A 23,881-nucleotide genomic window follows, 5' to 3' on the forward strand; every position below is an offset into this window, starting at 1 on the left:
GTCTTCTTTCCTTTGTTGGTTTTTTTTTTATTTAGTGGAAAACGTTAGGGGGAAGTTTAGTATTGTTTTCACCTCCCATCAGATGATCGCTGCTGGGTTCTTTCTACCTCACGCAACTTCTCTGCAGTACGTCCTGGGGGCAACCCCCCGCCACTACAGCCTAACTCGCGCTCTCCCGCTGCCTTTGGCGGTACGTGCAGCCACGACGGGCAAGCCCGTGCCCCACTACAGCCCCTTCAAAACAAAGCCGCACTGCAGTCCCCGGGCGCATCCGCTCGCTAAAGAGCCGGCCCAGCCCAACGGCCCTTCCGGCGGGCCGCCTGCCCCGCAGCGCACCTGCTCCGGCCGCCGGGCACCCCCCCGCCCCCAGGCCGCCCACCGCAGTGCCCCGGCCCCTCAGCCTGCCCCGCTGTCCCGGCGTGCCCTGCGCGCCCGCCCAGTGCGGCGGCGGAAGCCGGAAGCGCAGCGGCGGAAGTAGGGCTCAGCTGGCGGGGGGGTGTCGCAGGTGAAGCTGGGAAGCGCGGAGCCATCTTGGTGCCCGCGCCGGGCAGAGACCCGCTGCTGCCGCCGCCGCGCCAGGACAGCGAACCGCCACCGGGCCGGGCACGGGGGGGCGTCCGCGCGCGGGGCCCCGCCGGCCATGGGCACCTAGAGCCGCGGGGTGCAACCGCGACGGGAGCGGTGGCGGCGGCGAGAAGGAGAAGGCTAAGGCTGCCCCCCGCCCCTACTCGCCGGCCACCAGAGCCGGGCTCTCCCTGCCTGCCGCCCCCATGAGGCCGGAGCCGCTGCCCGCCGCCCGCTGGCGCCGGTGACCAGCCGCCGAGAGGTCGCGCCGCCCCCGCCGCGGGCACCCTGGCCCCGCTGGGCCGTTTTTAAGCCTTGGCGAGCGGGAGGGAAGTTGTGTCCCCCGCCGCCCCTTCCCGCCCTCCCTCCGGTTCCTGCGCCGAGTGAGACAAGCACGACCCCGGAGCGCTGCCCCGCCGCAGCCCCCTGCTGTGCCCCGGCACCCCCGAACCAGCTGGCCCCGCCCCCGCCCCGGCCGGCGCCTGGGACCCCGCCGTGCCCGGCAGCACCTGGCCCGCCCGGCGGCCCGCGGGGGCTGGCGGCCGCCCCCGCCTCAAGTACAGCTCGTGGACATAAGCATTTTTTTAACTTTTTAAGGAACTTGGAGGGTTTTTTCCTTGTTATTGGTTGGTTGTTTTTTTTCCCTGCGATTTTTATGAGCTTCCCCTGCGTCGCTTTCCTGCTTCTCCCACCTCGGCCAGCACTGGCTCTCCGCTCCCGGCACTGTAGGATGGGGATCGAACCAAAACTGAGGCGTTAAGTCTCGCAGGAGCCCGCCAGGCCATCCACCTGTTAAAAAGTGAGCAGTGCTGTGCCTGCCTTTCTTCTTTTCCCCTCGCGTTGCCTGTCGGATGTGATGGAACTCATGTTCGCAGAGTGGGAGGACGGGGAGAGGTTCTCGTTTGAAGACTCGGATCGCTTTGAAGAAGACTCTCTTTGTTCCTTCATCTCTGAGGCAGAGAGCCTTTGCCAGAACTGGAGAGGATGGAGGAAGCAATCCGCTGGACCCAATTCTCCCACTGTCAAAATGAAAGGTGAGGTCGCCCAGCTTCATTGGGATGCTCCTGGGGGTCGTGGGGCAAGGGTGGTTGGCAGGCGAGGAGATCTTCAAGAGGACTGTCAAAGCTGGGAAGAGAAGGTACCTGTGGGATCATCATTGGGATGATTTTTGACCCAAGTGAAACTGAAAACATACAGGGGGTCTTAAGTCAAAGCTGTCTTTTGGGGAGATTTCACGTGCATGCGCTCTGTAGTATTGTAGTGCTGCTTTTCTGAGGAGGGTTTGTGGGCTTGCTCTTGGGAATCTGGGAATGGTTTTCTATAAACAAACTACTGACTTGGCTGGGAATAGCTATACATAGGTGCCCACTTGCTCTGACTGCGATACACTAAGGTTTCATTGCGGTTTTTGTACCTGCTGTAAAATTCCTTGTGTAGAGGCATGCGAGCCATCATTGTATAGAGCAGTCTACTTTCCTTGCCTGTCTCTTTACAGTTCTCTTTTTTTTCAAGTAAATCAGCAAACTTACTTGTGCAGTAGTAGAGCAAGAGGGCCTTAAGGCTGTCACAAAGAAGTCGGCAAAACCACAGTGTGCCTGCTTCAAGAGTTGTTGTATTTCCTTTCTTTTGATAGTAATTTATTTTTAATAGTAGACAGGAAAACAGATAATATTAGCAATTAAAAATTATTGAAAATTACCACATAGCTACTAATTCTTTGCTTGATTATTGTGTTGTGTTTTTTTCTAAAGTGAAACATAATTTCTCTTTTATCTTGATGCATCTTGACCCTAGAATTTAGGTGGAGTTTACAGCAAGCAGAACCAGATATAGAGTTAGCAGAAATTACACAAGCCCTTTCTACTTCCTTTTATCTTCTTTCTTTTCTTTCAGCCCAGTGTCAGTACTTTTCCTGTTATTGCTGACCTTTGTGACCATCACCTGACTTATATATGTTTCCCTATCTGGAACTGCAAAACTTCGTTCTCTTCTGAATGTTGGCCTTATGTGAACAGAGAATGTAATTTATATTGAGTCGTGCTGAAATCTGGCCATGGTATGCTGTTACAGCATATATATTTATATATATATATGTATGAGATAGATGTTCACTTGTCACTGGATTAGGACCAGAAAGTACACTTTCCATTAACCACAGGCTTTCTGGAGCAGCTCAAGTTTTAAATCTTTAATATGTTTGAGAACTGTCCCTAGTCCCAGGTATGTAACTACCTGTGTCTCCTGAGTAGTCAAGATTAGAGTTGAGAGTAGGATGGAAACTTTAAAAAAACCTAACCCGAAACAAGAGGGAGAGAGAAATGCTGAATACATGTCCAAGTTGGATAGCTCTCTTGGATCCTGCTGCCGGGACACATTTGTTTTGGTATGGAACAATCTACTGGTGTAAAGACGGGGAATAGTGTTGGCGTTGTGTTTTTTGAAGCTGTGAATCCAGTGATGCAGAAATAAGCATCGGGCACAGGGCCAATCATAAACTTCATGTTTTGCTTTAAGACTTGTTGCATATGTGTTGTGGCTTAACCCTAGCCACCAATTAAAGCACCACACTGCTGCTCACTCAGTTCCCCCCCTGCCCCAGGGGAGAGAATCAGAAGAGTAAAAGCATCAAAACTCATGGGTTGAGATAAAGACAGTTTAATAAGTAAAGCAAAAGCCATGTAGACAAACAAAATTAACCAAGGAATTCATTCTCTACTTCCCATCACAGGCAGGTGTTCAGCCATCTCCAGGGAAGTGAGGCTCCATCACCATTAACAGTTACGTGTCCCCCGCTTCCTCCTCCTTCCCCCAGCTTTATACGCTGAGCATGTCATATGGTATGGGCTATTCCTTGGGTCGGCTGGGGTCCACTGTCCAGGCTGTGTCGCTTCCCAGCTCCCAGTGCAGCCCCAGCCTGCGAGGAGCCCAAGAGGCCTTGGCTCTGTGGAAGCACTGCTCAGCAATAGCCACAACATCCCTGTGTTACCAACACTGCTTTCAGCACAAATCCAAAGCATAGCTTGTGCTAGCTACTATGAAGAAAAATAACTCTGTCCCAGGAAAAAACAGCACAATATGTTAACTTGCTGGATAGGGGCTGAAGTTTTGAAAATGTGAAAAGAAAGACAACTCTAGTTTGGCAGAGGTGTATGAAACCGGTTTGTTCAGATCTACAAGTCAGACTGATGTTTGAAAAGGTGATAGCTCTTGCTCAACTTCTGAGATGCTTTTAGCCGACTGTTCTCCACTGTATGATTGTGTGTTTTTCTGGGTCTTGGCCTAGTTCCTTCAGCTCTCTTGACCAATTTAAAAACAAGCATCAATTGCGTGCTCTGCTGTCATCCACTTGTTGCATTAAAATGAAAAATCACTTAAGTAGATTGCATGTATTTGCAGTCCTCAGTGTCTTTTGTGACATGAGAAACACAACAGCTAACGTTAATGCTGTGATACTTGTAATTATTTACACCATATTGAGATACGGCTGTTCCGTGTTCTGCGGACCTGCATAGGCAAGGGTTGTATTGCTTGTTCTTGGTTTGCATTTTTTAGGTTTTATCTGTTGAGAGACTTAGTTCCTTTGTACAAAAGTTTTACTTCAACAAGACAGACATTGTGATAGGGTACCCTTGCCTGCTTTAAGGCCTTTGCTAGCAATTCCCAGGCTCTGGCCAGAGTTATTTTGAGAAGTATGTGAACATGGATTTGCTGCCTAAATAATTATTTATCCACTCTACGAAGTCACATATGATATTACCAACATGGAACACTTGCAGGTATTTAGTGCACACAGTGTGTTGCCAGCAAGTCTGGTCTGATGAGGGATCTGTCATCATCTGGGATCTCCTTGGATTTAAGAACTCCTGTACCAATTTAATGATTTTTTAACACTTCTTTTTGACAGTGTTTTTGTAGTCAGAAAAAACAGTTTGTATTGAGAACTTGCTGGGTCCTGAGGCTGTCAGTTGCAGTGAGTCTTCTAAAATGTGATCATTCTGAATTGAGCTGTGTGGTTTTGTTTCCACAGTTTACCCATTTTGCAGTGGTTTGTGATGTGTTTGTGTATGTAAACAAAAAATGGGGTAGACACTGAGTTCTTAAGTGTTAAATGCTAAGGGAAAGCAAGAAGAACTGTATTCTGTTAGCCTTGTTGTCCAGTTTGGAGCTCAGCCTGTATTTTGATTTGGAATGAGCCAGACAAGTTATGTAATAGAAAGGATTTCCAGCGTTTTCAGTTGTTTTCACTTTGTCCTTGTGAGCGTCCAGTTCTTCATTAATTAGTTCAAAGAGAATTCCCCTGAGACTGATGGAAGTGCTGTTGGCTGGGGAGTCCTCTTAAACAAACTACCCGCATGCACTCTGGGTATGGCTTGCTTTCTTCTTGCACCTTTTTATAGTAGTCTTGGGTATTTTTAATATTATGATTGTTCTTACTGTGAATTTAACAATAAGATTTGGGGTAGCTTGTTGCAGATACATACAGTATTCACTGCAGAGAGTCGCCACAAAGTTGAGTTGACTTATGTGTCAGTCAACCCACCAGCTTGCTAGAAAGATGACTGAGTTTCTCTAATACAATCCTTGGAATGGAATTCTCTATGAAATCTGGTATCTTGAGTAGTTGTCTCAGAAAAACAGGACTGTAACTGGTTAATTTTCCCTCATCTAATTTTCACTATGGTAAAGTCCTCTTACAGTCCTTGTATATGACTGTCTAGAAAGGAGTTTTCTCTTTAAATGTAAAATTGCTAATGTGCAGGAGGAATGCATTGTGTCTGCTTTATGGATGCCCTTAGATCTTGAAACTGCTCTCAGTCTCCACTGATTCACCTGTTCTGAAATCTCAGAGTAAACTTCAGCAAAGCATGTCAATTTTGGGAATACCAAGAGTCCTCTTAGAATTTTGAACATTTATTTTAGGAATGACTTGTTCTCTTGTTAGACTGCCATGATTGCTTGTTTTTACCCCTTGGTTTTTTTCATTTTTAATGAGGTAGTGCTTGTAACTTATAATTGCCAGTATTAGAATTAATTGCATTGATTAGAAGCTTTCAGCAGTACTAGGCAGATGGGGTCTTCAGCTCTGAAGTTAAGGTGAATGGATGTTTTGATGAACAATGTCCATGCAGTGTATTCAGAACCGTCTGGTTCCCTGAGTCTGTTTGTGGCTCCAACTCAATTTCTTCCATATCAAATTATGTTCCACCAATTTGTTACCTTTCTACCAGTAAATGAATGTACCCATTTGCCTTTTCTCTGCTTTTCTGGACAGTATTTTTTTTCCCAGAAACCATTATAAAAGCCGTTGTGATAGTCTCATTTATCTTCTCACTTTTTAAAGCAGTTGTATTTTTCATTGGTAATTGAAATAAGTCTAGTGTTTCTGCAAATGTTTTGTTATCCATTGTCTTCACATAAGGATTTTTGTGACAGAGGTCTTAAGAGTACACTCATTATCTCTCCAAACCCACTGGTGGCTTTGTTTCTTCTTGAAAGCTTCTAAGCTCTTTCCCACCCTTATTCCTTTCTATTTCACAGTTTCTGAAGTATAAATGTTTAGCAAACACTTAAGAAGTTGCCATAAATACTGTAGGATTGCTAAATGGTGTGTTCGCAGTATTTTTGCTCAGTTTGTATTCATTCATTCACACCAGCTTCCACTGGAAGCGTGCTGATGAGTTGTGTTGAAACTATTCTCAACAGACAGCTAGTGAAAAAGCTGGATTATTTTTTTCTTTCCTTTACTGTGAGTTTGAACCATTGTAGACCGTATTGCAAGCCTCCCTCAGACTTAACTAAGGATTGATGCAGGCAGTGATCATCTAGAAAACGTTCTCATTATCCAGCCCCAGAGAGTTTATGTTCTTCCAAACTGTTAGGAGTGCCCACAACGTTAAGTTCTGGGCACAATGCCTCAAAAAGACAAGCTGTAAGAGAGGGAGTCACTGGCAGACAATCAACAGAGGCTGAGCTGAGGATATGATGGGTTTAGAGAGACAACCTGATCAAACTCTGAGCAGTGTCTACACTGGTAAAATGCAAGTGACTGAGTTTCATTAATTTATACAGACAAAGAATAAATGGCTTTGCAACACTTCATCCTCAGGATTGCCAGTAACTAATAAAGTTAACACTTGCTCAAGCAGTAATTGCAGAAAACAGCAGGAGAAATGTCTCTTTCAAATTCATACTGTGCTCTTCAGACTCTTGTTCTTTTCAGAGAAGAATGTTGGTGTCATCCAAAGTGTGTCTGCTCCTTGAGCCTGGTGAAGCTGGAGCTGAAGACTTGCCGTGGTTTGCTGCCATTTTGCTACTATTACTGTGTGTTATAAAGTTACTACTGATTTTCCCCGCCCCCCCCGTGTTATTTGTGAGGTAGCTTATGTAATCAACTCACACTTCTGGGAGGTACAAGTGTATTAAGTCTTGTTTGTTGTGTTTTTTTTTAAATTTAGTACAACATGATAAATCTGTTTTAGCCCAAATATATTTTGAAATATCCAAGTTCACTAATAATCTTAAAACACAAAACAGTAACAGTTGAGCAAAAGTATTGTATAGCTCCCTAAAGAGTTTCTGAGATCAGATGCCTGAAAGGTAAAGGTGAAGTGGAGGCTTAGCTGCTAGCAGAAAATAAGTTTCTTTACATTTTCTCACCCTAGTAAATGAATTGCACCTGCTTTGTACTCTCTTCCATAGTGGTTGATGTTGACTTGCTGTGTAGCAGAGGCAAAAGCTCAAGCTGAGGAAGGGGCTGGCTGGGTTGTAATACAAAGGTGCAAAGGGGACATTGATTCATTAGAGTTGAAGACACCACAGAGAAGTTCCAGAGACAGTAATGTATCAAGACTGACTGGCATCATTAAATGCACTGCTTCAGGGCTGGGGTGCAGATTTCAGAAGCTGTCTAGAAGTTTCTACTAAACACAAAGGTGGTTTCAAAATGCAGTAATACCTCTGTCTTTTGGAAGGATGACATGTTGAATGACTCTCGCACATTTGTCTCTTCATTTGCATTTTCCTGTGCCTCTCTGAGACAATTGAATGTGTGTAGCCTGTCTTCAGAAATGGGTACTGGAGAAACCACATAAGGAAGCTATCAGGAGAAGATGCTTTTTTCCTACTGAGATTTTAAATGGCCAATCCAGTTTTAACTCTCTTGTGGTCTTATGGCCGTTTCCTTTCGAAGCTTCTCTTCCCCTCACAAGAAGTCTTGCACATTCTTTCCCTATTTTAATGCCTCATCTTTCTACTGGGAAATGTCACATTTTCTCCTGTCTCATCTTTCTACTTACCTTTCTTCCTGGCTTCCATGGATTTTTCTTTTTGTGTATGTTTTCTCCTTCCTTTCACCTTGAGGAGATCCCTGTGTTGCTGAATGACCAGAGATCACAGATGCTCTATTTGCATTTCAGGCTGATAGAAGCTACAGGGGTTCCTCTTCTCTGTGTCACAGTTACAGCATGTTTACTTTTGGAGAAGCAAGGATAAAGATTCAAGTTTGATCCTAGACTCAGGATTGTTCTCTCCCTTTGCCTCCTATCCCTTTATTTATCTCCCTCCATTTCTTTTCTTTTTTTTTTTTTTTTTTTAACCTGTTCTTCATCGCTAAAAAGTGGGGTTTATTTTTATCTATTTTTCATCTGTAGGTAGTTAGGTCTGTCCTAAGGTAAAGCCAAAATGAAGAGAAAACATCTTGGGATTTCTCTCAAGCTACACTTCAGATTTGAAGTGTGTGGTTATCTGGGCAAATGTAATTCTACAGTGAAATGCAAGTGTCTTTTTCTGGTTGAGTATTTTACTCAGAATAACATATGTTAAAACAGCTTTTTCTTTTCATGCTTAAGAGTTTTTTTTTCATGCTTACAAGTACTTCTTATATCACTACTTTGAATGCTAGCACCAAAGGTTGTTTCTTTGTTAATGTACTTGAATATCTCTATGATCTGGTGCTATATGCAGGGAGAGCAGGCAGGAGACTAATGTGGTGTGTCTTACAGCTGCCACAGAGGGCCTTGTGTTTTGAGCTGTCCCCCCTCTGCGTACCTGGGGTCACTCAACAGTGAAGCAGTGGGCAATGAAGCTGGAAAAAAAATAATTCCTGCAGCTTCTGGAGTGTTGCTGATAAAGGCGAGGAGCAAAAGAGATCAGATTTTTTTTTTTCCGGATAGATTATAAAACATGTAGCAGATTATGTAGTTTCTGCCCTGTTGATAACCCTGGAAGCTTAAAATTAGATTTAAAATTAAAGCTTAGTTACTCTCAAGATGCATCTTTGTTTCTGGGCAGATTACTCAATTTCAGAACCTGCATTTTTTGAGTCTGCTTTTTGCTAATGTCCTACAACATAAACGCATTTCTGCGACTCTTCACTTGACCATTAGAGGTTTTTTTTGCAAGCTGCTGAGTTCAGAAAGTCATGGGAAGTTTCAAGAAGCCAAGGCAGGTCTGTTCAAGAGGCAGAGGTGTCCTCCTTGCTTCATGAATTGCATTGGGCTGTTGTCAGTTCCGTGTTCCACTTGATCTGGTTTGATGTTGCTTGTAGTCCTAGTATGGCGGCATGCTCTGTAAGTTTGAAGAGCCATCAGTTAAATGTGATTTAATGTTCAAGTTTACAACTTTGGAGTCTCTGTTCAGTTTGAGGAACAGCAACAAAGCCATAGCATCACCTATATGCAGGAAAATAGCACCTTTGGTACAGTCTGTGTTTCTTTGAGGGAGCAGAAGCAGGCATCAGTGATATGAACAGCATCTTTTATGCTGGTTATAAAACTGGGAGCAGAAAGCATCCCCCCTTAATTGTCTAGCATCCTAGTTAATACACAGTACTTTACTCCAGAGGAAGAAAGGAATGTATAGCTTCAAAGGATGTTTCACATACTTTAATAAATTTTGGAGTAAATGTTTGGCTGTTTAGAACATCTCTAATTAGTTTGGCTTTTTTGTTTGTGTTATATTTTTAAGGAACATTTCCAGAGTCCAAACCAGTTTATTCTTTAGAATAATGACTTTTAAAGTGCAAGAATATCTTTAAGGTTTCATTGCTCTTTTTAGACTAATAACTTTCTGTCACCTGTCTAATTGTAAGACTGTAAAGCAGTTATAAGAGTAATTTAAAATAGTGTTATGGCTACAAGTTATTTTTTCAACTTCATTTTAATGCACTTTATCTGCATTAATCTCTTTCCTCCCTCCTTCTGTTCTGTGACACCCTTTCAAACCTTTCAAATATAAAATTCATAGCACATATGTATGAACTAGCTAAAATATTAGGCCTAGATTTTTTTTTTTAAGATTAAAGAGCTATGATGCATAACATACTAAATATTTAAAATACTAGTCTAATTTCAAAATACCATATCACACATTCCTAAGTTACCTCCTCTGAAGCTGTGTAGTCTTGAGCAGCAAGTACAGGGTTACCAACTAGAAGCTTCTCATACTTTTCATAATTTGTGTCTTTTGATGCATTCTTTCTTCTTGGTTTCTTTGCCTGTAGGATGGCAGTAAAATTCTAGCAAGGCTGTGGATAGTTGTGTAGCATTTTAAACAGAAAATAGTGAAAGTGATGTCTCTGAGCACACTTTGTGATGGTGCTTTAAATGTTATGGACAAGGCATGTGGAAACTGCCGTTTTGTTTATGTTTGGTTCATCTATGTTTGTTTTCATACAGCTGGAAATGTACTATCTTTGAAAAGAACAAAACAAAGGAGCCCTGTCAAGCTGTGATATACCTATTACTTAAAATCTTCTGGAATTGCGTATTTTGAGAAAAATGATGCTGTGAAAAGTATGCGGTTGTAATGAAGTATTGTTGCTATTTCGAATCATGATCAATGTTTCTAGATCACTGCAACAAAAACCTAAGAAAGGAGAAAAGGTCAGTACTTACCAGTATCAATTAGGAGAAGGCTGAACATGTTTAAGATTTATACAACTGGAAAATCTGTGTATTGATTTTTCTTTATTTACCTAAATCTCTGCAAATTACTGAAAAAATTTGGAAGTTAAGACATCTTCTTCTCAGTAGAATAGGGAAGTCTGAAAAGATTGCAGAAGTAGCATCGTTAAACAAATTCTCAACGTCCTCATATGGCTGCTGCTAGCAGGGGACCTGAGTGTGATTTCTTGATGCTGCAGTGACTTTTATGCCTTTCTTCTGTCTGCTAGGTTTAGTTTGTGTCCATGAGACACACTGTAGAGCTTTCAACTTCTTTTTCATATGGGATAAGAATTGACGTATAAAAGAAAGGGATAAAGGACTAGGATGGAGGGAGGAAGAAAAAAAAAAATCTGTCCTCAGAAGAAATCCTGTCCCTTTGTGGGAGGAAAGCTGGATGCTAGAGGGGAGAATAGACTTCAGGGAATGAAAAAGAGGAAGGACAGAGACCCAAAGCAGTATAGAAAAAGTAGCCCAGACTTTTTACTAAGATATAAATAGGTAGTGTGATAAGAGAAATACTACCTAGAATTTGTATGCAAGCAATGAGAGTCTTTACTCTCAGACTACTCTCAGCAATGAGAGTCTGGAAGGCATCCAGCTGTACTTTTTCCTTCCAAATTAAGATACTTGTGAGGTGACCCATTGAAGCTAGTGGGCAGGTGTACATCTGGGCCACCAATTCTGGCTTCCTCCTCTGTTCAGAAAAATGAAGAATTTTAGTGGATAATCATTGTTCTTTGCCATTCAGAAATACTGGTAAACGCGAGTAATTTCTTGGCAGAGATCTGAAAATCAAAACACCAATGTTTTAAAACCCAATTAGTATGGTTCTTTATTTTTTCCCCAGATAAACTAGTGGAAAAAGTTAATGGCAGCTTTTTGAGTTCATTAGGCTTGAGATTGCTAAAGATGCTGCTTTGAACATGTCCTCCCAGCCAGAACTAAAGAAAAAGTGAGGCAGCCTTAAAGTGAGTGTAGTCAAGCTACCATCTGGACTCTTTTTTTTTCCGATAGATTCATTAAAACAATGCCTACGTGCAGCCAAGCCATTCTTAATGGCATCTCATCAATGTATGTGACAGAACAAGATTCTTCTTTGAAGTACAGAAAAAAATTGCTGAATTTGTGAGTATTGAGTATTGTATGACCTCATGGAATCTGTCTGTGTCTTGTTTTTGGTCTTTGTAAAGCTTCAGGTTGACTGTTCTGCGTATATGCTCGTGTTTGCCTGGCTTTGTGTATCATAAATTGTGATTCTCAACACTTACCCTTTAGTCCTTTTCTTTTAAATATCCCTATACTGGAATTCTTACCTGGTAGATCTGCGTCTGTCTCATCCTGTGGAGAGTGTACCAACACAAATCCTTATTAATCTGTGTAATTGAACTGCTTGAATGCCCAAGTTTCATGCTTTTAGGAAACACTGATTGCTGATGTAAAAATTATTGGTGTTTGACATTTAAGCTTCATGGCAGTCCTGCTTGTGGGTTAGTATGTAATTAACAGGTGTACAAATGAAATGACAGCTTCTTCTGAGAATCTAATACTTTGTGAAGTCTATAGGTTGTCTTTTAGTGATTCTCTTGAGCTGTTTACAGTTCCTGCTGTATATTGCATGTAATTGCATTTTCTACCTCATATTTAGGTCAATAAATGCTGAGATGGGAGAAAAAGGGAAATGCAGCTGTAAACTTATTTACCAGAGCTCTAGGTGAAAGTATCTATAACTTACACCTGCATGTAACTTTCATGCGTGGCTTGAAGAGAAGGTGATGTGACACAGAGAAGTTAGTTGTATTTGACCCGCCCGAAATGCCTTTGGAAGTTTTCACTGACTGATTGCATATAAAGCAGCAGTGCGTGGGGTCAGCTAAGCTGCTTATCCTTCTCAAGGACAGGGAGTTAGTTTCCCCTAGCTAGTTATGAGCAGCATTTCAAGACTTCTGTGGACATTTTCAGAAGATGGTTGGCTTTGCTTCAGTCTTGTGGTGGAGAGATCTCAGGAGGTATTATGCATTTGCCTAAGCAAATTCATGCAATGGGCTGTAGTTGATCAGTGCCTCACAGTTTTCCAGTGCTACTTTTGTTATTATTTTTGTGCACCGAAAGTGATAGGCACGCTTGTAATTTAACTCCTTCTCTCTAAACATTCTGTAGCTGCCTGCTTCATATATTCCTTGGTACCCCATTTTGTCTCCCCTCTTTTGTTCTCTCTATAGGTGATGCGAGGGAAGTGGGAAAGAATTTCTCTCTTGTTAGAGGAGGAATCTTCTCCAACCATAGGATACTAAGAAATGATCAGATGGGTGCCTTACTTGGAGTGAGAGGAGATGTAATAGCTGCGGGGTGAGAGCTTGAGGAGGGCTAGGGATGCCGGCTCTGGAAGCCTGTCCCCCGTAACTGTCCCAGTTCAGGCTGGTGGGGACTGCTGTGCTGCGCCTTTGAACAGCGGTGGGAAAGCTAGAACTGAAGGACATTGCTGAGTGGGCTCTGTAACCTCCCAGAAGCCATAGACCTAGGGTTAGATTTGGGGAGGTTTTTACAAAACTAAAGGAGATAAAAAAGAAGAGTCAGGTAAGATTTTTTTCAAAAGCATTTAGATATCTTACTTCATTTGACTCCTGTCTATGAAACAGATTTTTAAACCTCTAATGGTTTCCCGTTTGTGGTATTAAGAGGTGGTATCTTCGTTTAGTTCCTGACAGATATTTAATTAATTTTTTTTTACCCTAGAGGTGAGAGTGCCTCATTCTTGATCTGTTCTTTTCAGACAATAACTTTCCCATCAGCCCCAGAATAATTGCCCTGATCTCATTCTGATATGCTCAGTAATGCAGCTCTTCAGTCTTTGCCAGTGCATTTGTTTAGAGGCCAAGTGATACTGCTCTGGGATTTAGACACAGGCAAAAAGCTGGTTAGAGATTAATTTTGCATGTAATACTCAAGGATGGATACTAATGGTAGAGAGCAGCTCATTCAGGAGTAGAGGCTCCATGGTGTTTTGTGTGACTTCCTCTTGGCGTCTGAAAACACATCAGTACTTCTTGATAGAGATTGAGCCTCAGCTGTGATGCAGTCTGACTTTTCGATGATTGTTTATGTTCCATTGTCTATATTCAGAAAAATATCTTGTCCCTCTTGGTCTTTATAGTTTGTTTTCTTTTTTTTGTTGTAGCCTACTGGAGATAATTTTGAATTTTCAGCTTTTAGAATACCTTTTGTGGGGCAGAAGTAGGAGTAACTGGTGGTATGAGCCTTGCTTCTAGGGAAGGGGAGCTGTTTGGTGCCTGTGCTCTGAGTACACCATCCCGATTATGCAGTATGCTTTCTGCACGGGGTGAGGGAGCGACGAGTAACAGTGCAGGGGAAATTACTTGCCTGAAGCTGATCTGCTTCATCAGCTGTAGAGTTATTCTGAATGCAAGCTGCCCATTTTGTCACGAAACCTTGGCCAGCACTGGCATGAATACAATGTTCTGTAGCACTGTCTGCCTTGCTTTACAAAAATCTGCTGTTCATTTTAGGATTTCTAACAGCTGTCGATTGCTTGCCCAGGCTGCTCTTTTTTTGAAATCAATTCCTTTTTTTTAGGGAAGGAAATGGAAGGGTGTTTGGATTAAGAATTTTCTTGTCTGAAATAACAGGAGGTTTTCATGTTGTGGATGCTGTATTGCCTGCCTAATGCTGGTATTACGGTTGTGGGATCTCTGTCATGTTGGAGTGGGCGAGAGTTTAGAAAAGAGCTTACCGACATTTTGCTCTTGAGATGCAGAGCTTATGAAGAGACAAATAGATCTCATCAGCATAAGGCATCAGCATAACATCAAATACTTCAGTTTCATTGGCACAGCCCTGTGCAGAAGATTTTCACAGTTACTGCATAGGAGAAGCAGTAGAATTAAATGGAAAATACACCTTTCTGATCTGGATTTGACTTGTGTGTGGAGAGGTTCTGACATTTGTTCAGAGCAGATGTTTTCTGTAGGTAGTTGTACATGCTTGCAACAGAATCTTATGTGAACCATGAGGCAGAACTTAAGTGACCAGGATCTTGGGAATTAAGAGTTTAGTGACGGAGGAATGAGCTGATGTTTTTGTTCTGGAGTCACGAAACCAAATAATGAATTTTGGTTTAATCTTTATTTCCCTCCCCCATCAAACATCTCTTTGGTTACCAAATATAACTTGTAGCTTTCCACCTTCACCTTGTCCTGATGTTCTGAAGACTTGATTCAAGTGTTCTTGGTTTTTCTAGAGATCTGGTGTCTAATGTTGTAAGAGTGTTGTAGCTATGACGTTTTAAGGATGTAAGGAAGACAAATCTGAAAGGAAAGAAGGGAAACCTGTTCTTCAGCCAGCTGACCTTCGGAGTGCAGAAAAAGTTTTCACATGTGCAGCTCTTCTGTCTACTAATTGCAGAGGACCTTTGAGGCATGATTATACAGCTGGTTGTCTGCTTAACAATTAAAGTTTACTTGGGCATATTGAAACTCTTTAGTCATGTTTACCAGTGGTGAAAGGAGGAATAACGTGATGGGGTGGTTATTTTCCTTATCAACATCTTATGATGCTCTGGAAAGAGGATTCCTTCAGATATTTTGCTTTTTGAAAGCGTTCCTGCTGACATACGAAACTGCAGACAAAGCTGGGAGGAGTAGAAGCAAGAAGCTGCTCCAAGAAACTGTATTGAGAAGTTTGCCTCCATCTTTACGTACATTGTAGCCTCTTGCCATGAGGAGCTGTTTTTTGCCACATTTTTGAAAAAATCCTGTAGCAGAAAGCATTGGCCTTTTTCTTCCCACATAGGTCTGCTCAGCAGTACCAAGCACCCTAGATTTCCCCTGGTAATGCCAGTACTACGTTATTTGGTTAAATTGTAATTTCTCCCTATTGATTAAGTTGTCACATGAGTAACAGTATCCCCACTGGCTGTTGTTGCAGCAGGATTATGGTAGACACTGATACTTTGTGGTATGAAATAATGTTTCTGCATCATTTTGTGGAAGTTTCCAAAACAAAATTGTGTTTGGATTGTCTGGCAAGGTGATCTGAGTAGCTGATCTGGCAGTCCTTGTGTGGCTCGGGGTCTCATCTGGTGTGGCATGGGGGCTAGAAGGTCTGATTCTCAGGGAAGAAGCCTCATGGAGAGAGTGTGGGAGGAAAACCGAACCATTTCCTCACAAATCTCTGGAAATTCAGGGAAAGTAAATACTGCATTTATCAGTGTGCGCCATGCAGGCTAACATGAGAGTCCCTACTATTCATCTGGGTCTGCTTGATTGTTTTAGCTTTAAAAGGAGGGGCACGGGGAACTAGAGCACTGTGGAGAAAGCCTTTCTGAAGTTGCATCATGACTGCTTTGTACAGCATTAGAAGGTTTTGCTACTGGTAGAAGGTTTTTGCTAACAGGAAGAAATGACGAATTACTGTAGGGAAGGTTGAGACATGGCTGTGGGATTTTTGGCAACTCTTACTGATCTAAAGTCTTAGTGGGTTAGGACTCTTGGACCTTACACACAGGTGCTGCATTTTCTAAGTTTTAGTTCTCAGATCAATTATTGCTTAGCATTATAAAGCCTCACCAGTTTTCTTTATGTAGGGCTTTTTGGTGCCTCAAGGAATCTTGTGGAAGTGTCACCAGGAGTTGGCATAATACTTGATGACTTTATGATTAAAAAGGTGTAGCTTTAAAAATAATACTACAAAGGTGAAATACTTTTTATCTCAGTGTAATATTGAAACAGCAAGAGTTGAGCTGAGTGTGTGGGATCCCTCCTCTGTTAGGTGCTCAGATTCTCTAACAAAAATTGTGTTGGGATGCAGTCTCCATGCTTGATGTTAGCAAGATTGTGATGCCATTTCTCCACAGGTGAGCAAAGTTAAGTCAGCTGGGTTTTGGTTGTTTTTTTAACTCTGTATGCATGCAAAGAGTGAGTGTAGGAAACCACCATGAAATGGGTTTGTCAGAAATGTTTTTTTAAAGTAATTCAGATGACCTGAAGGGGAACTGCAAGCCTTAACAGGTTTAATTTAAAATTACTGACACTTGAAAAAGACCAGCCCACTCATCCACTCCAAATCCACAATGTGATTTAGTATTGTATTCTGCAAATCTACAGGGCTTGTGTGCAAATAAAATATGAGGGGTTTTTTGTTGTTGTTATTTTGATGTATTTTAAGGTCTGTCTTATAGAGGAAACTAATTCTTGCTTCCTAAAATGTCTTGAAGGCAGAAGTCATGGTGTCAGGATATGTTTATGCAGTCAGCCAAATAATATACTTCTCCCTTTTGAAGGCAAATGTAAATACAGCAACAAAAAGATAGTCTGAGCCATGAAATATTTTGACTTACATGTATGAGCTGTTTGTGATGTAGCGTTAAGCAATTTTCAGAAATCAAATTGAGCTGAAATTTGACTCTGTACTATGGCTTTTGCTGTAGATGACGGAGACTTTGGTGGTGAATTGGACACCCTCCTGTGATAAAACAAACCTTTTTGGACTGGATTGAAGAAAAAAAAAAAAGCCATTCTTAAAACATTGTGATGGTTGTAACAGAATTTGTGTAGTAACCGTTGCTGCAGTTTGTCAGTTAAGCGTGAGGTTTCTGGACCATAATCTGCCCATCTGGATTTTTATTTTTAACAGTTTTTGGCTATGAATCTCATCAGTCTTATCCAGTAAATGCTAATGAAAAAGTTCTGTTGCTTATTTGTCTTCTCAACTGTTTTGTACATAAAAATGTCATTCTGTGGCTTAGGGCTGATGTAGGCCTCCCCTCAATTCTTCTTTTTGCTTTCAATGTGGTCTTATATATGTCTGGTTTTGCTACCCTGTGACATTATTTTCAGTGTAATTTCACTGCTGCAAAATGGTTATGGGATCCAGATAGAGTTGTGTAACTCTAGCTGAGGAAATAAGAGGTATGAAAAAGTCTTGTAAACACAGATCCCATTAGAGTTTTTAATACTGTTAGTAAGCTTATGAGGGTAGTAGCAGTGGAGGAGGAGGAAGAAAACAGCAAATGAGAAGCAGACCTGCTCTTAAATAAAAACAAAAGATACTTAGTTGATAACTTTCCTTCCTGAGAGTTCTGCACTATTGACAGGCAGTAAGAAGGGTAATGTGCAAATTTAACAAGTGAATTACATAGGTAGAAAACCACAACTGAGTAACCCTGATAGTTCTTTGTTTGCTTTATCCTGTGAGCAAATGCATGTGCTAGTGATTCAAACTGAATTTTGATTTCTTCTCTGGAGCATTTTGCTTGTTCGTTGATCATTTAGTTCTCTCTAGGGCTATGTTTTCAGTTAGAAAAAAAAAAAAAGTGTGTGTGTGTATTTTCATTCTTGCACAGTGACAATACCATCCTGCCATACAACCCTAGTGGAGAAAGCTGTATTTTTAGAGTTTTTCCTGTGGCTAACTTTGCCTGAAATACCTGATGATTGCATTACAGTGCCCTGTCCTTGCTGGCTTTCTAGATCTGTACTTGCTAGCCTGTTATAAGAACATTTTAAAAATATAAAAACATTGAGAGAAAACCAAAGGAGCTCTCAAGTCAGAATGCTCCCCCCAGTCATCTTTTCTGAGCAAGCCTGATGAACCATCAATCAGCGGCAGTGTTTGTAGCATCCTTTCTCCATTGCTTGATCCCTATTTTTGTCTTATTTAACCTTCTTGGTCTGTCACAGTGTGTGAAAAACTCACACAGACGAATTCCACCAAAGGCTACTGTTCTGCATTTGTTGTTGGAGCTGGCTTTGTGAAGGCTTAGGTGTTTTGCAGGGAATTGGTTTGCAGCGGGTAGTATCGGAGAAACAAACAGCTGAAACCTTATTCTGACTTGGTACAGCAGGTGTTCTGGTGTAAAGGACTTGTTTATTTTCTTAAGATTGGCACTGCCTGAATACTTGAGGAACCAGGAACAGGTATCTTCAGACTGGTTTCCTTAGTCTGTAAAAGGAAAATAAACTACTTTTTAGCAGTATTGTGGTTTGCTTGATTTTTACAAGGAATGTTGTGGATTTTTTTCTTTCACTATAAATTAGCATGGAATTACTAATCTGAAGCAGAGGAATGCTAACTGAGGACAGCTGGGAGTCAGTATTTGAATATTGCACTATGTCTTCAGCTTTTCAGATGCTTCATTCTGCACGTAGTCAAGCTAGACCAGGACTGGGTATGGATGCAGGTCCTTGTGTCTGTTCAGCTGTCAGGGTCTGACGTTGCAGGGTCCTGGTTCAGTCTTGGGGTCCTCACCCCTGGGCTTGCCAGTTTGGTTTCTTCTCTTGAATTGTGTTTGGGGCAAGAAAATTCATTCTTGGTGCCTGTTCAGTATTTGGCATGTCTGCTGGGCTGCCGCAAAAGCACCCATTAGCTCTAATTGTGCTGAAGCAATTTGTGATGTGTGTGCTATGAACACAACTTAGACCAGCTACCGTGATTCAAGGGAAATGCGTTACTAATTGTAAGAAACAGAATACAGTCCTGAAAGAAGGCATCTTGAGTGAGATTTTTCTTCATTACCTAATGTGCTTTATTAGATAGTCAACTCTCGGCTTGTCTATCTCATCTTTCTTCTGCTGCATGGTGTAGCTTCATAGTTGCTCCAGCTGTTCATCTGTGAGCTGTTACAACAGAATTTTCTCATGCTGTTCAGTTCAGTTTGAACTCTTTTATCCCAAATATTCTCTCCCCTCACTCTGACCCATTTTGGCACAGGTGTTTAAAGGTGAATGCTTCTTCTGTTGTTTCAAGTGCTTTTATGTTATCTCTCTGTACATTTAAATCTGTTGCCTATTTCAGTTGGGGTGTTCATGGTAAGTATTTAGTTTCCTTCTGGAGCTTGGTGGTTGTGGTTCAGTACTTCATGTGTTCCAACTAAAGTCTTCATATGTTCCAAGTCTTAAGGCACAGACTAGAGCAGTTGCAATATTTCTTCTACTCAAATGGAGAACTTTTCCTTTACATCTCTGAAAACACAGCTATCGTTTTTGTGACTGCACTATGAAGCTTAGATTTTGTTGTGCTTAGTCTGATTTGCTCCTCAGAGTGTAATCCCAAGACTATTAGAGGATGCTCTTCATATTCCACCATTTCTATGTATTATGTACTTGTGCATTGTAGGTGTGCTGAGTTTTTTAATAATGTTGCCTGAAGTTTGGGAGGTTGTATGGGACAGGTATTAGCTACCCATCTCACAAGTCTGTGCTTGGAAGCCACAAAGGAGCAAATGGGCAGAAATGTACCCTTACTGCTTACATAGGCTGCAAGTATATCAGGTCAACACTTCTGACGAGATTCCCTTTCTGATCACTTCATAGGGCTGGGACCTACCTGGGCAAAATGTTAATGTGACAGAAAAATGACTGGTGGTGGGGTGTCTGTGACCCATTGAATCAGTTCTGCCCTTAACTGAACGCCTTGTGGACAGAGCTTTGGAAGAGAAATGCTTTTGAAGGAAAATATCTTATTTTCAAACTTTTGCAACATGCTTCTGTTACATACCATGTGTCTTCTCCTCAGTTCAGAGGTGAATTTTGTTTATTTTTAAAAACACATGTAATGTTTTTTATAGGATGTTGATTATGTGGTAAAATAAGCAATGGCCTAAATACCTTGGATCTAATTTATGTGAAATGAAAAGTAAATTTGTAATTAAAAAGCTCATGTTTCATTTTGCAATGTTCACCTTGGGGAACTTTTTTTAAAGTTACAATCAGAGTATTTGTCTCTGAGTATTACAGAGTTGAAGACAAAGGTGAAGTTTTCTGATGTTTCTTGCAGAGTTTGAGACTTGAAGGAATATATTCCTTTGGCCTGTACTTCTTAAAGACATCAACTCTGAGAATAAATTTCTAGGAAGGAAAAAAGAACAAGAGAATAAAGTAAAACCAACACCAGAATTTTAGACATAAATGTAAAAAAAATAGAAAACAGCAAGAAACCAAATAATTTTGAAGAGTTTTTATTTAGCTATGTTACGGTTAAATGTAATGCTTGCTCTGCTTGCCTGTATCTGAGAATTCTTAGCACTTTTTGGTTTTCAAGGGTATCAGAGAGAGAATATATCACTGACCTAAGAGACACTTTACTGATAGGCGCTCAACAAAATAAAATGAGCAGAAATGCTTAAAGTGCGTTCTACAGTAACAGAATTCTCTTTCTACATGGCAAATCCTTTAAAAAGCAATGTAATAGTTAACCATTTTAAAAACGATGTTAGTAGAACAGGTTTTATAACACCCCCACGTACCTCCTTCACTGGTCAAGATTGCACTCTGATTATTTCCTGTTAGTTTTTCTTCTCACTTTAGCTTTTGATACCAGAAGTGCTTCACTTAATTTTCTTCATCTCCTTATTCAGAGTACAGTCGTATTACTTTGTTCCGCTCTGTTACGTTTTGGACTGAAGCCAGCGGGAAAGGTGAGGGGAAATGTGAGATGGGGGCCAGGGGATGGCTATAAAATCAAAGCTATAGACATGTCTCTAAAAAGATAATGAAGCCTAACGTGCCGGTTTTCTTAAGGTATATATAATAAAAGCAATGCATCCTGTCTTTGCACTGTGCCTTGTCTGTTGCTGTGAGATTTGTTCACTTGCATTTGTATTTATTCAATTACATAGAGTTTCTTTTTAGGATGTGTGTCAAATGAAAGTAACCTAATGGAAATAATGTAATTAGATAACAAATACATTCATTGCTTGGTCCAGTTGGTTTTCCTTTCAGATCCATTTAATAACTCTTTGGTATTCTCATGGCCCCTGTTTTGTGGATTATTCAAGCAGATTTGTCTATCATAGAAACTCATTTATTGTACTGAAGGAGTAATAGCTCAGTTGGAACATGACCTGTTTTTATGACTAATTGTTGACTGCAGCTTGTTACAACCTACCCTGTATTAGGAAAGCTTAAGCAATGTGGCTACTGTGTCAGTAAGCCCTGCTGGGACAGAAGTTGTTTCCACTGATGAAAATGCATGTTTGTGTGCATAGCTTGTGTTGGATGTTTTGGGGTTAAGGGTTGGGGTTTGGTGTTTTTTTTTGTTGTTGTTCCAGCAGAAATAATTATGTCTATGCCAGAGTTTTAGCTGTTACAAAATGGCTATAAAAATCAAACCTGTAATTTACATAAAACAGTACCAAAAGGGTAGGATAATCCCCATCAAAGCTGCGTGTTTCACATGGCAGTAAACAGATCGAGATGTGATTTGTTCAAAATGGTTTGGATATGCTTGATCCTGCTTCTCACGTAGGAGGTATAGATGAGATGGCCCCTCAAAATCCCTTCCTGACCTGGGTTTTGCTAGGCGTTTAACCTGTAAGTGAGAATGGTTTGAGGTTGCTTATGCTTTGCCTGTGACTTTATTCTTCCAAGACTTGAAATTATTCCTTTGTTCTGCCTGGGTCATCATGTCTGCTTCCCAAGAGGAAGCACTGATTTTTTGCTAGTTTTGCTCCACAATTTAAAATGATCTTCTGCCTTGGATAGATTTGTCTTCCAGATTTGTCAGTTTTGTATTACATCTTTGATTTCACTACTGTATTGTTTTTTATATTAAATTTGCAATCTTCCTTGCTGTCCTTAACTTTTCTTTCTGAGCAGAAGCTGTGATGCTTTCTCCTTTCCTTTATTAGCAATTTTTTTTTTCTTGCCCAAATTTATTATAGGACCGGAGAGTACCTTTTATCTGTTTTATTGATAATACCTTTTGATACATCTAGGTAAGAATCCACCAACCCTGGATTTGTGTACCTAGAGATAAACATTGAGAATGGTTCTCTCTTTGTTTAAGACTCAAAGGAGAGTATTCAGAGTCGATTTTAAGCACGCAACTCAGGCTGTCCTGCTGACTGTACAGGAGGCCTAAGGGGAAAAGACCCTCTGATGATCCCTAAGTGTCTTACCTTGGTTACATAGGGCACTAGCCCTTGGAAACTTAGGGCAGCTTAACTTCGTAATTTTGGTGTTTGTTTTGTGTGCCAAGTTAGCTACTGTGAATTCACTTGCCCTCAAAGTATCATTGAAAAATTATTTTCTACTTTTCAGTTATTTTCTACTATTTCTTTTCCATGTCTCTTTTTCCTTGTAGAAAATTCAGTGTTTTAGAAAGATGCATGGTTTTATAGATAAGGTCATTGCTTTTTAGATTATTTTTTCCCCCACCAGGTTTTACTGCTTTCACCTGATTCTGAAAAAGTCTGGGCCATGTGCTGTGCCCGTCCGACTGTGGGTTATGACACACCAGATAATTGGCCACCTGTCTTCTGATTACTGCTAACACAGTACAGCTGCTGAATCAGTTAATAAGTTCAACACCAAGTCAGCCTGTTACCTTAGTTCGCTGTGTAAAACCATTGAAATCGAGCTGGCTGACTTGTGCTGGAGCAGGTGAGGAGAGCTCATGTTGTCTTCCCAGTTTGAAGAAATGCTTTCTCAGGAGAGGTAATTTCAGTAACACTTGTCAAAGTATTTTTCTTGAGCTAGTTTAGTTTAGCATGAGCGAGAACAGCCACGTTATGTAATAGAGAGGTTGAGGGGCGATTGCAATGATCGTACTACTGCTCCTAGTACCAGTACTACTCTACTAGTACCACTGAGACCTAGTAACTGTGTGTGTGTCCTAGTCCGTTGCAACAGTAAAATATTTTTTAAGAGTAAGGTGTACTGATAAAATAATAAACAGAATGCATTTGCTTTTGTTGCTTTTGTCTGTCTTTAGCATTTCTAATCTAATCTTCTAAACCCAGCATCAAATCCTTGTAAAAAGGAATACCATGTAGGCTGCAGGCTCGCAGCTCTTCGAAGAATGTGCAGGTGTTTCACCTGGTAGTGAAGTCTTTTTTGAGTCTTGTACCTTGTAGAAGCTGTTTAGGTTTTATCTCTTTTCTAGTGTTGTGTAATGAAAGACTTGGATGAAGTGCCTCTATACAGAAAGTGCAGTTAAAACCGCAAGAAATACCTCTGCTTTCATTGCTCAGAGGAATTTCAAGCGCTGAAGTGTCTCAGTTTGGACTTTCTGTGGTATCTCCTACTACTGTACTAGCAGCAATGATATTTAGGTTGGCTATGTTGCACTAATTAAAAACAGTATTTTGTTTTGTATTGTGACGAATTAAAAACAGTAAATTTTTTTAGTGACTTGATAAAAGCTGTACACCTGTTCTGGTTGTCAGAAGTGGAAATCTGATGACTTTTCTGCCAAAATCTTGTTTATTTGCTAGCTGTAGAGAAAGGGACGCTCTACTTTTCTGTCGTTTTTCATTTTACAATCTGCTACTTTCACATTTGTGCATGGGATTATAGCACTGTAAAACAGAGGCTCTGTCTATAACATAGAGTGAAAGTCACTGGTGATGGAGAAACAAT

The 23,881-nt window shown here is 41.1% G+C and overlaps 1 protein-coding gene across 4 annotated transcripts in view; it reads left to right on the plus strand.

The window, feature by feature from the left end:
* Nucleotides 1-496: 496 nt before the first annotated feature.
* ZSWIM8 (zinc finger SWIM-type containing 8) overlaps nt 497-23,881 on the plus strand; it is a 63,162-nt gene continuing 39,777 nt past the window's right edge. For 3 of the 4 annotated variants that reach the window (XM_056352921.1, XM_056352924.1, XM_056352925.1), the window contains exon 1: nt 497-1,598. In XM_056352921.1, the coding sequence (XP_056208896.1) occupies nt 1,421-1,598 (178 nt within the window). In that variant the 5' untranslated portion in view covers nt 497-1,420. The remainder of the gene's footprint in view (nt 1,599-23,881) is intronic. The other variant, XM_056352923.1, reaches the window with a different exon arrangement.

This window comes from Falco biarmicus, chromosome 9, assembly GCF_023638135.1.
Source record: "Falco biarmicus isolate bFalBia1 chromosome 9, bFalBia1.pri, whole genome shotgun sequence".
Taxonomy (NCBI): Eukaryota; Metazoa; Chordata; class Aves; order Falconiformes; family Falconidae; genus Falco; species Falco biarmicus.